Raw genomic sequence first — 13,276 nt, 5'->3', positions numbered from 1 at the left:
CGGTCCCTCCCGGTGTCGCAAATCAAACGCCCCCTCTGCCTGAAACGCCCCCTCTCTGTCTTACGTGTCCGCCCTGAGGTCGCGCTGCGCTGCTGTGCCGGCGCGCTGCGGCTCCAGAGGAGGTGACACCACAAACAACCAGACAGCTGCGCTGACGGTTTCAGGGTAGATGGTTCGGTTCTGTCTCCAGCTCCAGAATCTGCTGTCAGAGGAGTTTACCCTTACACTCTCACCTGAACTGCACCTGAGCACCTTTGGAGGAAACTTGCTCCAACAGCCCCCGGGGCTCGGCACGAAGACAGATAAGGCAATAAGAAAAACAAGTTTGGGTCACCATGGATGGCCCTCAAGCGGCCGTGAGGAAGCAAGCCGTGAAGAGACACCACCACAGACACAACCTGAAGCACAGGTACGAGTTCCTGGAGACCCTGGGGAAAGGAACATACGGCCAAGTGAAGAAAGCCAAGGAGAGATCCGGCAGACTGGTAAGGACTGACATGAACCTCCCTCTGCATCTTATCTAATGCGTCTGTGTGTGATCCAAGCGCACCTTCATCAAGGACAGTCAGGGTTCGGGTCTGTGTTGTTGACCGCGCTGCCCACCTATTGTTTACACTGGGGGCCTGTGTTTGGTTTTCTTTGCTGAGCTGGCCTGAACAATGAAAGGGTTAAAGTGTGTGTGTGTGTGTGTGTGTGTGTGTGTGTGTGTGTGTGTGTGTGTGTGTGTGTGTGTGTGTGTGTGCACTGCTGTTTGCAACCCTGCTTCAGTTTAACTAAAGTGTGTTTTGTAGGGTTTCATTTTAATTTGCAATCCATTTGTAGTGATCAATCTTATATCCACCAACTTCATCAGTGGAAAGTGTGTGAACAATACACACACTATAAAACTAAAACTCCTTTCTTACATGTTGGCACAGGCTCAGTCTTGATCCTGTGTCAACTGAATTGGAATAATGCAAATATTTTCACAGCATGAGTTTCCTCACAACCTGCACACGTTTGTTTCTTTATCTAAATAAAATGAAAGGCTGTCTTACTGCAGTTTGCAAAGACGGTCTCTTTGTTAGACTATTTCTGAGCTAGTGAGGTGAAAAACAAAACAAAGACACACACACACACAAACATCCTTTTCTCTGAGGTGTGTCTCACACAGACTCGAGCAAAAATTGATTCCTGTAAATCTGTCACCATGAAGGAAGTGTGAAGGAAAGGCGTTTCACTGGAAAGTGTGAGAGAGTTTGTGCCAGGAAGAAGTTTTGGACAGGAAAGTTTGGTGGTTTTCATTCTGCGTTGCTGATAAGGGGAGGAGAGGAAATTACAACTGGCCTTTCAGGTGGATTCCAGTCCCCTTTGACCCAAAGGGAAAAGGGAGGTAACTGAAAACAAACCCAACAGAGATAATCACGTAAAGGAAAACAGGAGTTGGCAAACAAATATCATTGTCTGTTGGTGAATAGTCAGATAAAATGTTCAACTTTTAAATGTTTCTAACAAAACACACTTTTTCTTAATCCCATGTGTTTTAATGTCAAAAACAAAAGTCAGCCCTGAAATAGTGGACAAGGTTTAGATGAAGTCACTGCTTTAAAAAACAGAGACTTCACCTAAAAATGATCTTTGTCCTGTTTATCAGAGACGCTCTGTTGAAAGGCGTCTTTGTTATAAGTGAAAGTGCTTCAGTCAAGGAAGTAAGTGTCAGAAACCGTCTTCGTCTTCTTGCACCAAACAGGCTGTGATACATGTTCAGTCTTGTCTACACTTCCCTCTGTGCTCTTCCATTGTCTGGCATGACCCGCCGCTGCCCTCTGCCTTTATTGGACTTGACTTTGAGATCCGTCCCTGCAGGGGGCCTCCTCGACTACAGGCACCAAACCCGTGTTCACACGTCAAAATACCGATTAACTCGAGTGTGTGTTTTGTCTTCACAACAAACAAGCAGCGTTCAGCGTGGAATGAAAACAGGTGAAACATCCATTTGTTTTATTTCATCTGCTGACCTCAGTGTATTGACAACAAGAGGACAGAGATGTAATCTGACACTGCACAAAGGATGGATCCACCTCGCGTGCGATGTGGCAGTACAGCTGTTCAGAGTCTAATTGCAGACGTTTGATTACATAACCCAGCATGTGGACTTCAGCACAGATCGTTTGCAGCAGCGTGTAAATCGATTCCCAGGAAACACGTGGCTGTTGCTTATCAAATGATTTGATAATTTCAAATGATGCCTGTCACAATCTCCCTGAGGCACAAGGCAGCGTCTGAAGTTCAAAGTTAAAGATTTATTTCAAGACTTTCAACTAAAGACCAAGTGGAAGCTTTACCTGCAGCGTCACTCTGATCAGTTAACTGTTTCAGCTTTAGTCTGCAGCACTGTACAGTGCAACATATCAAACATATCAAATATAGTGTAGAATCAAACATCATCATTCAATCTGAAAATGACACAGAAACTCACTTATTCAACTCAACTGCCAATTCACAGAAACATTACTGAGCCTTATTTCTATGTACATATATATATATAGATGGATCCAGTTGGCCTGTAGTGTGAATGCAGCTTGGACTGAGTGGATAAGCTAACATGATGTTATTTGCTCATTTGTTTGGTAATTCAGGGAGTATTGTGTTATTTTAGTGAAATGTTTAGCTAACATAGGATTAGCTTAGATTTAGCTACGCAACAGTTACACCTGCAAGTGACTGGATATAAGTATTTAGCAAGAACTAATGTCCGTGTAAGAACTAGTTTGTGTTCTCATTTGGTGATGTATAAATCTTTAGACAACTTTACACTGAGTTTGAACTTGATGGTTCAGGCTTTAGTGTATTTGCACAGGAGCTTCGTGTGAAATATCAAACATTCTAGCCCCTCAGTGCTTATTGCGTAGAGCAGACCTTTAGCAACAAAGACCGCACACACACACACACACACACACACACACACACACACACACACACACACACACACACAGATAATCTCACAGAGGTGTGAGCTCATGGTGAGTGTGATTTCAGCCTGTCTGACAGCCCTGCAAACAAACACAGGAAACCTCAGTTCCCAGAATCAGGAAGAAGGTATGTATGTTGTGAATCCCGTGCTGACCTGGAGGATCCCGGCCAGACGGTGACTCATGACAGGAGACTGAAACTGATACGGCTGAAGTGACGCTGCTTTACTCATTTCTCTGTGTCTGTAGCCTTAAGGATTAGAAAGGAGAGGAAACACGGGCACCCCACTACCAGCACCCTCTGGTGCCCCATGACACCCTTCAACCTTTGGGTAGACTGATGACGCACTCAGTGCCCAGAGGAATCCCAGGCATCTGAGCGTCAGATGGACAAAAGCAACATAAAGCCATGAATACAGACAAAGTGTATATGCGATAGGTCAGAGTGAACACAAACCACAACATACTGTTCGGTGTGAAGTGTCCTTTCCCTGCAGGCCCTGAAAACAGCAGGCAACAGATTTCTTTACAGCAGACAACACTTGACCTGACATTGCCTCTGCCTCGTCTAAAACTACACAGCAGAGTTTTCGGTTCACTGCCCGTCGTTCAGCTCTCGAGAGAACAAGCTGTAGATGAGCAGTTTTATTTTTGTAAATGTTTTATTACCTTCTTCTGCCAAGCGAACAGGTCTGACATAGTGTGTTAATGTTGCTTGTGAAGCAATAGTTGCTCCTGTCGGCTGCTTGGTTAGTTTATTTTGTCTATGAGACCTCACGCAAATACTTGTGCAATGTGAAATTCAGTCAAATTTTTCCTCTTCCTTCTTCCTTTTCAAGGTTGCCATAAAGTCCATTAGAAAGGAGAAAATAAAGGATGAGCAAGACCTGGTTCATATTCGGAGAGAGATCGAGATCATGTCCTCACTCTGCCACCCCCATATCATCACCATTTATGAAGGTACGGGAACAAAACAAACCACGCAATGTTGATTATGTTTTGTGTGTGTGTGTGTGTGTTTAGTTTCACTGTTTATTTTTCAAAGTTGACTGAATCCCTGAGATTCATGAGGAGTGAAACGTGATACCTGGAAAAAGACGTGTCTCAATCAGCTACTGTTTGAGATTCAGTTTGATCACGCAAGGCTTTGTGCTGACGACCGATGTTGGGTTACATAAGCACTGATACCCTGCCATAGCCAGCCGGGCTGCAGGATAGAGCCTCGTGTCTTCCAGTGTCCCTCACGCCTGATGAGATGGTCATCGCTGAGTGTCTGTCCACCACGGTGCATGCCTGTTTGAAACGCAGTTTTCACGAGGCCTCGCGTGTCCTGTTCAGTGTGAACGAGGGGTTGACAGGAGGAAAGGACATATGTAATCTGTTTTAAATGCAGGCACGTCCTCATTCTGAACATGGACTGCAGTGTACATGCTGGTATTGTAAAGGCTCCGCACAGTCCAGTGTTCCCTTGGAGATGCATGACATCTTATCATTTGTATAATTGGATGTTAAATTTGGGTGTTTTTCTGTTTTTCTTCTTTTTTTGGTCATTCAGTGTTTGAAAACAAGGACAAAATAGTGATTGTGATGGAGTATGCCAGCCAAGGGGACTTGTATGACTACATCTCTGACAAGAGACACATATCTGAACAGGAGGCCCGGCACTTCTTCAGACAAATTGTGTCAGCTGTGCACTACTGCCATCAGGTAAGACGGTCTTTCTTCATTCGGTGCTTTCACACGGAACATGTCATACTATTTACAGAAGGTATGGGTGTATTCATTAGTCTTGCATAAAACCTAAAGTTGTAGCTATAGCAGAGTGCAGTATATTAGCCCAGGCTTCACCCTTGGCTGCCAGGTCGACCCAGTGACGCAGGACTCCGCTCGGGCTAGTTGCTCAGCTTGTTTTTTTTCCAGGACACTGGCACCCCCAAAGTTACATAATGTGCATTATTCACTGAGCCTGCTGACAGGGAGCCTGTGAAAAGGATACAGGGGGAAATGAACAGTTGGTCTGTGGAGAGCTAGCGCCAGGGCTAAAGGCCAGCCAGCCCGGCCCAGCACACACACACGCATGGGCTCACAGTTTAATGAGGGTGTGATGGAACAGTAGGGCTCTGCAAACACGCAAACACACACACACAAACACACACACACACACACACACACACACACACTCACACACTCACACACTCACACACTCACACACACAGTGAGAGTTGTTCCCGTAGTCCAGACCTGCGTAATTACGGACATTTAGAGCACACTATACAGTTTGTCTGTTTGCACACCCTTTATAAATGTTTGCTGGACAATATTTACAGAGCGAGCTGCCATGTCATATTCTGCAGGAGCCATCTGTCTTTTTCCGCTTTTATAGAGTGCTGATGTCTTTTTCATGTTTAATATTCCATCTGTAAAGCAGTTAGAAAAGGGCAATTACCATTAAATGAATGCTACATAACTCAGCCCTACAAAGAATGTGCCCGTTGCTACAGCCCAAATGCAAGAAGTAGCTGACCTGCATTTCTGAAAGGAAAACCAATTCAAATTCTGGTTGAGTCAAAGGCATGCCCCCCTGCAGAGTGAAGGACAATGAAGCGTAGCTGACGTACCAGAAAAAAGTCTTTACTTGGAGAAGAATGTGTTACGACCCATTTAAAACTAATCCTTTTAAACTGTGTAACAGCTTGGATGAAGAATTTATCACTGCAAAAAATACTGTTATCCAAAACTGATTTCTTTGTTTTCTTTCCTACCTAGAATGGAATAGTACACCGGGACCTGAAACTGGAGAATATTTTACTAGATGGCAAAGGCAATGTTAAGGTATGTGTAAGGAAAATGCCTGCACAGAAATACTAAAGCATTTGCACACTCGTACCACTTGTATGATCGTTAAAAATACTTTTGCTGTAGTTTTTTTGTTGACGTATTGTGTATTGGCAGGATTGTATGGGAAGAAAAGAAAGAAGAAAAGACAAAAACAAATAACAGAATTTTTACATTTTTTTTGCAGTGGAAAACTTTAACATCTGAACTCAGAGTAGTATTTGGTATGAGACGAGGGATTGTGATGCATATGGGAGGTTGGACACACAGCACTGATGATGACATAAGCTCTGAAGATTTTTTCTATTTCTTCTTCTTGCAGATCGCAGACTTTGGCCTGTCCAACCTCTACCGTGGTGATGAGTATCTTCAAACCTTTTGTGGCAGTCCTCTGTATGCTTCCCCAGAGATTGTCAACGGACGGCCCTACCATGGGCCTGAGGTAGACACGTGGTCCCTCGGTGTGCTTTTATACACTATGGTTCACGGCAACATGCCATTTGATGGGAACAATCACAAGACACTGGTCCAGCAGATTAGTACTGGGAACTACCGTAAACCAAACAAACCCTCTGGTGAGTCCTCCACTGTCCATACTTGGAGTTTGCATTTTAGTTTCTTACAACCATGTAACTCCCTTAATGAGCATATTTTTTCTTCTAGATGCATGTGGGCTTATTCGTTGGATGCTCATGGTGAATCCAGACCGCAGAGCTACAATAGAGGAGATTGCAGGACACTGGTGGCTTAACTGGGGTTACCAGCAGCCATTACTGTCTGAGGCCAAGGGCAGTACAGTAGAGCAGGCCCCTTCATCAGTGTCTTCATTAGTGTCACACCCTGCCGCGTTGGCTAGTGTTGCTAGTTGGCTGCGTCGTACATCCAGGCCTTTACTGGAGAATGGTTCAAAGATGCGCTGCCTGCTCCGCTCGCAGGGTGGTGGAGTGGATTTAGTCCGGCAGCGCTCTCTACGAAGGTCAAAGAAGGAAAACAATGTCTCTCAGACAGTTCATGAACCAAGCGCAGAGAGTCGTCCCTCAAAGAGTATTCTGAAGAGACGCAACAGTGCGAAACAGAAAGTGGTGAATGAAACCTCACCTGCAGGTCCAGTTGAGCATCAGAACATTTTGGGTTTGTCTGCATCATCTAATACCCCTTCAGCCACGCTGTTGCCTCGCAAAGGTATCTTAAAGAAGTCTACGGAGCATGAGTCAGGATACTACTCTTCCTCTCCTGAGAACAGTGACTCTGGCTGGGTACCACAAAGTAAAGAGCGCCCTTCAGCACCAAACTCTAGAAAGGGCATCCTGAAACGCAATGGAAAGTTCTCCTCAGGTGGGTTGCAGGAGTTCGGCTCTCTGGACCAGCTGGCAGCTTCTTTACCCTGTGGGGGGCCCAGGTCTAGACCAAATGGGGCTATCAGCGAGGACAGCATTCTGTCCTCAGAGTCCTTTGACCAGCTGGATCTACCAGACCGTGTGGGACCCCCTACACAAATGGATAAACCAACTAAAGCCAGCATGAGAGGATGTGTGTCAGCTGACAACCTGCTGGACATCCAAGAAGATAGGATTCTTGGGGATGGGTTGCTGAGGCCATGGAAATGCTACGAGTCAGGAGTGGCTGACAGCGCGTTTTCCATCACAGACTATGATAATGTAACAGAAGCATACAAGCGGGCCATGGGCATACGAGGCTCTGCCGCAAGCTAAAGACCAGTAATTAGTACAGGATGCTGGCTAAAAAGATTTTTGATTCAGAATTTTTAAAGTGCTGTAAACTACTGAAGCAATGACAGTCAAAGTGCATTATACAAAATAGCAGCACACGTTTTGGCTCCCTTCAGGAATCGTACAGTACCAAAAAGACAGGAAACGTCTTGCTAAACATGAAATTATGTTTTGGATGATGATAGATAAATGATACCTTTGAGTGAAACAGGCTGAATCATGACCAGGTGGAACAGTATTTTACAGAAATGATTCAGAAATTATTCCAACGGTTCATTTCAAAGACTCAGGAGGAAAGAGCTGATCAATTAGGAGGCTAGTTAATGAGTGAAGTCACCTTGAAACCAAACAAGTGGTTTGAGTTGTAGGTCATAGTACATTAGGAATCTGTCTTTTTACACCGTCACAGATGTTGTTTGACTATTGATTATTTTCTCATTTACAGTTGAAGAATAATTTCAAGTCTTTCCATTGTCAATGGGAAAATCTGAGAAAATATTTATCACGTCATAGCTCTTTTGGATTGCAGCTTTGTGATATTTAATTGTCTGTAAACTTTATCTAGTAGAACAGCAATAAGCTGCAGGTTTACTGTCAGGATGTGTCCTTGTACTAGATACTACAGCTTTTTAGGATGTGGGGAACTTGACATTTCATTAACACCAAAGAAATCCTGTTATTGGATCTTTTTGTTTATCTTTATTTAAAACACCAGTGTCAAGAGGGTGTGTGTTTGAAACAGGGATTCAGCTCTCACAGAGTCTATTTTTGGCTTTGTTAGATCATAACACTATGACTCACAACAAGCACAACCAGCAGAACCTGCTTCTGCTCCCAAGCCAAGAGTTGGCCATTGGTTGTTTATGCAGGTGACAGTTTCAGTGAAAGGTGGGGCTACTTAAGTCACCTTTTCTTTTTCTTCTTTTTGAAGGTCACAGCTTGTTCAGCGATGTGTTTGAATGTAAACCATGAGCCCTGGCTGCTGTATAATGTGGCACATATGATGTGTTATCTTTCAGCTGAATTTTTTAGATCTGTCATGGAGCTCAGGTGTATCTTGAATTTTTCATTTTATTTAAAATATCTAGACACCTGGGTGGTACAGTATTTCACAAAGCTGAAGCAGCTGTTAAAGGAAGTGCTGTGCTGCATCCTGGTGACCTGTTTAACAAAACGTCTACATTAGGCTTAAAAGTACAGATTATTAGCTTTGACAAAATATTTCATGTCACTTTTTATAATTATCTGTTCATCTTATTCTTTTTTTATGTTGTTCTTTATGTTATTCTTTTTTTTAATGTTTTTCACTCCCTGGTGGTCAGAGAAGGGTACAGCAGTAAGTCCTTTTTGTTTTTATATGAAGTTTCATGATGCACAGTGGGGTTAAAATAGAACATGTGCCTGGAATCAAACCTTATCAGACTAATGTAACCTGATAACTACACAATGCATTTATCATCATTTGAGTATAGAGTCTGTGTGAGAAAAACTGCACAAGGCAGTACACAGTACGTGCTAAACATGGAGTTTTATTAAAACTGGAATGGAAAGAGTGTAATTGTTGACATTAAGTAAAACACATCAGGACTTTTAAGCTTGTATGGCCACAAAAGCAAATTGAAAGTAAAGGTAAATTATAAAATAAGGATTCCACAATTTCAACTGGAAGTTCTTATCATTTCTGGAACCTGCTGGATCGTTTTAAGGACTGAGCTATACTCATTGTCACTCATCAATGATCATTTTAGTTAAAGCAACACAAGGAAAACCTGCAATGAACTTTGGGAAAACAGGACAAAATGGTGTCTTTCATTTTTGTATAATTTAATGTACACGGACATTTTCATCACTTTCTCTTGTTCCAAATGATGCAGTCTCTATTTGTATTTTTTCTCTTTGACTGCAATAAAAAACATGTTTGCCAAAGTTACTGGCTTATTGTTTATACCACCAGGTGATCTGCCATTTTGTTATGATTGGAATGAGAAACTCAATAAAAAGAAAAGCAGCATAATGTTGTTGTTAGTGACCTACATACCAATGACTGTCATATCTAATAGTATTAATTTACATTCAACAAGGGAATCAATGTAGAAACATTCATTTAAACTTATTACAACTGTCCAGATAAATGCAAAATACATTTCAATAGGAAATACTCTAATTAAAATGTGCAAACACTGCTATTACGATTTATTGCAGTTCAGTTAGAAAAAAGTTCATATAGCCTCAAATATTCATAAAACACTATCAGAATATGTCAAAGCTGCCTCAGAATAGTAAAAACTAATCTTAGAAATTTTTCAAACTGTAATAGCTCTAGACATGTCATAGAAGAATCGCCAAAACTCAACTTGCCAAAAACATTTAAGATCAAGAAAGAAATGCATTCAAACATATTTTGCCTCATATCTAGGCTTTTTGTTCTCCCTTATAACTATAAATGTAATATTTAGTCTATGTAATTACAACAGAGGAAGGTTTAATCTTAACTTCCTGGGGTGATGTCATTGGTGTCAGTGCAGTATCCTGAATATCAGCAGGGGTGTAGCTGACCTTTGACCTGTGTGCTCTTGATGTGCAAACACTATCCTGGAAACAGGAGGGCAAGCTGAGCTCCAACACACTGCATAGCTGGTCACAGCAGAGGAGGACTGAGCTCTGTTCAGGGTCAGAGTCGAAGAAACAAAAAACAATCCAAAGTTCATCAGTACAGAGAAGGTTATATATAAGACTGCTGTGAAAATTTGCATTTAACAATTTGTACTTTTCCCAGATTGTTTGATCAAAGTGATTGTCACAAACATAATGTGGACAACAGGGCAAAGTCAAAAAACAAACTACGTGTCGGTTAAACATTTCCCTTACCAGATCAACGGCCATAACGTTGGCCAAAAACTTCATCACTGTCTCAGAGGAAAGAGCAGCATCAACCAACTTTATCTTCTGCATGGCAATGCTCACACAGGCACAGCAAACAGCAGAGGGCAAGAACACTGAGAACCTACAGTCTGAGGATAAGGGATACAGGGTTGTATGATTAACAGAGCTGACTGTGTCAAACTTCAAAATACTGTGTACTGACAATACTAACAGCATGTCAAGCTCTCAGGGCCTCCATGAACCTAATGACTATTGCATCAGTGAGACACGGTCAGTAAAGCTTAGATGGTCGCCAGTCGGATGTCACTGCTGTAGACACACCCAGACAGACAAAAGCAAGTGCTCAGAAAAAGACATTTCCTAAAGCCTGATAATCTGAACAATGTCCTAATTGCCTCAAACAGGAGAACTGCTGCCATTCAATCCTTGAAGAGAATAAGACACCTAAGACGCCTTTTTCAATGGATTACAATGTCGGGAGCCAGGAATTGTCGCACCTTTATGAGTTGCAAAGTCATAGTGTGTCTAAAATAGCACTGACTGTCTGTATCCCTATGACATGATGCCTCGGGCAGCATCGCGGAGATTCGTGGGAAATCAGCCAGCTGAATGGTCGAGCGCAGGTCTTTCACAGCAAACAATACAGGATTACACAAACTCAGCTCTCGGTCTCCAAAATGAACTGCTGACACATCAAAGTTATGGCTGCTCTGCATCCAAAGCTGTTAAATGTCAATGGGTACATTCAATGTTCATTAACTAAAAAACATCATCAGTGATTCGAGCATAAAGAATATAACATTCCTGTTTTATTGGAACGATAAAAACAACCACAGAAATCATTTAAACAAGAAAAACAGGATATATAAAATATATATTTTACATGTTTTTCATCCAGTCCCAATGCCTGCTGTCTCCTCAGAACAAAACGCCTCATGGGATGGTAACTTACCAATGGCGGCCAGAGCGATGTAGGAGTGGACATGCCTGCGTATGTTCTGATGGTGGAGGGGACGAACAAAGGGCAGAGCATGAAGCACCGGCTCCAGGAAGTCAGAGGGTACAACGGAGGCCAGACACCAGTCTAACCTGGACACCACTGCCATCTCCCACTGCTGCAACACACACAATGGTCTAATCCATCAACACCTGTGATAAGGACGTATGGGCCATGTGAGGAAACCTCCCAGACAGAAAGAGAAATGAATGGTACATGTGGGTGTGTGTTCCAGATCCCAGGGCCTTGTCATCAATGGTGGTGTTTAGTTGTGTTTCATTGTTAGTGGGAAGGTAAAGCAGAGAACACTCACACTCACTCCTATGGGCAATTTAGAGTCACCAATCAACCTGACATACATGTTTTTGGACTGTGGGAGGAAACCAGAGGACCTGGAGAAAACCCACACAAGCACAGGGAGAACATGCAGACTCCACACAGAAAAGCCCCTGATGGGTTTCAAACCAGGAACCTTCTAGCTGTGAGGCAACAGCGCTAACCACTAAACCACTGTGCTGCCACTTTCTGAATCCTGATCACAGTTTTGAGTTAACAGGTTTACCAGGATGTCTGAGACTGAACTGGAGTTGTCCGTGTAGATGCAAAGCTTGCTGGCAGTCAGGGGGACGGTCTCTCTCATTTTGGAGGCCAGGAACATGCAAACAGACCCTAAAAGCTGCAGGTTGGACCTGTCAGTGGAGAAGCGGCTCAGGTAACAGTCCAGGTACCGCATGGCCAGCGGAAACACCTCCTCCTCGCATTTCTGCTCCTCACACACCTGTAGGACAGACTTCCTGTGTAATTTCGCTACGTGTTGTCAAATTAGCTCTCGGCTCGGGCCGGACCGACTTACTTGGAACATCCAGACGGCCAGCAGCCTCCTCATGTACGGCTGGATGTCGGTCTGAACCGGGCCGAAGTAAGGGGACACCGGACAGGTGTTTTCCAGGACCCGCAGGTTGTGCAGCACTCTGGGGTCGCCGGTCAAGGCGGGGTCGGTGTCCGCCCGAAGAACCGTTCCATGTTTATCTCCGTTTTTAAGATGTTCCATCTGACAGAAATATTCAGTTTGTTTCTAGGAACCATTAAAACATCAGCGAGCCGTGAAGCTAATCGTTAACCGCGAAGCTAACCGTTTACCGTAAAGCTAATCGTTAACCGCGAAGCTAACCGTTTACCGTAAAGCTAATCGTTAACCGCGAAGCTAACCGTTTACCGCGAAGCTAATCGTTAACCGCGAAGCTAACCGTTAACCGCGAAGCTAACCGTTTACCGCGAAGCTAACCGTTTACCGTAAAGCTAATCGTTAACCGCGAAGCTAACCGTTAACCGTAAAGCTAATCGTTAACCGTGAAGCTAACCGTTAGCCGTTATTACGCCCATGCCGACTAACTACTTAGCGTTAGCTAGTTTAGCTAACAGCCAGAAACCTCAGGCTCCTAAATATAAAAATTAAAAAATATTAAAAACGTTAAATATATTAAACATAAACCTCTGGAGCAGGAAAAGTGAAAAGTGAGACACATTTTGAAACAAAGACATTTTTAAAATGTAATTTTTTTGCATTTGGATCATTAATTGACAATTTCAAGAACAAAGTTGAAATGTGGAACAGAAAGTGGAAAATAAAAAAAAAATTCTTTCTCCTACGATTTGTTTTCCTGTTTGAAATTTGTCACTTTAGCCTGAAAAATATAAAATGTGAATTTAAGAAAAAAAAAAGTTGTTCTATAAACTAAATTTAGTCAGACACCTGAACCTTATAATAAAAAATTATATTTCATTTAAAGTGTGGGGTAAAGCTCATCGTGTGTGTTTTAACATGTAGGCCCATAAACCTTTAAAGGGTAAAACACATCTACAGTCATGACTTGGTTGGT

The 13,276-nt window shown here is 42.9% G+C and overlaps 2 protein-coding genes across 2 annotated transcripts; one reads left to right on the top strand and one right to left on the bottom strand.

Moving 5' to 3' along the window:
* Positions 1–78: 78 nt before the first annotated feature.
* On the top strand, positions 79–9,735 carry nuak2 (NUAK family, SNF1-like kinase, 2). Its single transcript, XM_026306501.1, has 6 exons — positions 79–485; positions 3,791–3,911; positions 4,507–4,658; positions 5,718–5,783; positions 6,109–6,361; positions 6,450–9,735. The coding sequence occupies exons 1-6, from the start codon at positions 336–338 to the stop codon at positions 7,496–7,498; spliced, it is 1,791 nt and encodes a 596-aa protein (XP_026162286.1). The 5' UTR covers positions 79–335; the 3' UTR covers positions 7,499–9,735.
* A 159-nt stretch (positions 9,736–9,894) lies between these two features.
* On the bottom strand, positions 9,895–12,447 carry ccnd3 (cyclin D3). The gene is made up of 5 exons (XM_026306318.2): positions 12,250–12,447; positions 11,959–12,174; positions 11,352–11,511; positions 10,385–10,527; positions 9,895–10,177 (listed from the first exon to the last, which is right to left on the bottom strand). Exons 1-5 carry the CDS (start codon positions 12,445–12,447, stop codon positions 9,974–9,976), a joined length of 921 nt encoding a protein of 306 aa, XP_026162103.1. The 3' UTR covers positions 9,895–9,973.
* Between the last annotated feature and the right edge of the window lie 829 nt (positions 12,448–13,276).

The sequence above is a fragment of the Mastacembelus armatus genome, chromosome 5 (genome assembly GCF_900324485.2).
Source record: "Mastacembelus armatus chromosome 5, fMasArm1.2, whole genome shotgun sequence".
Lineage (NCBI taxonomy): Eukaryota > Metazoa > Chordata > Actinopteri > Synbranchiformes > Mastacembelidae > Mastacembelus > Mastacembelus armatus.
This window is presented reverse-complemented; position numbering and strand designations above follow the sequence as displayed.

Excerpts from the sequence above, each read along its gene's own strand:
- nuak2 (XM_026306501.1), top strand. The coding sequence starts at position 336 with ATGGATGGCCCTCAAGCGGCCGTGAGGAAGCAAGCCGTGAAGAGACAC. Across the intron at positions 486-3,790 it reads AGGAGAGATCCGGCAGACTG|GTTGCCATAAAGTCCATTAG; the intron begins GTAAGGACTGAC and ends TTCCTTTTCAAG. Across the intron at positions 5,784-6,108 it reads ATGGCAAAGGCAATGTTAAG|ATCGCAGACTTTGGCCTGTC; the intron begins GTATGTGTAAGG and ends TTCTTCTTGCAG.
- ccnd3 (XM_026306318.2), bottom strand. The coding sequence starts at position 12,447 with ATGGAACATCTTAAAAACGGAGATAAACATGGAACGGTTCTTCGGGCG. Across the intron at positions 12,175-12,249 it reads TGGCCGTCTGGATGTTCCAA|GTGTGTGAGGAGCAGAAATG; the intron begins GTAAGTCGGTCC and ends TCTGTCCTACAG. Across the intron at positions 11,512-11,958 it reads GTTCAGTCTCAGACATCCTG|TGGGAGATGGCAGTGGTGTC; the intron begins GTAAACCTGTTA and ends GTGTTGCAGCAG.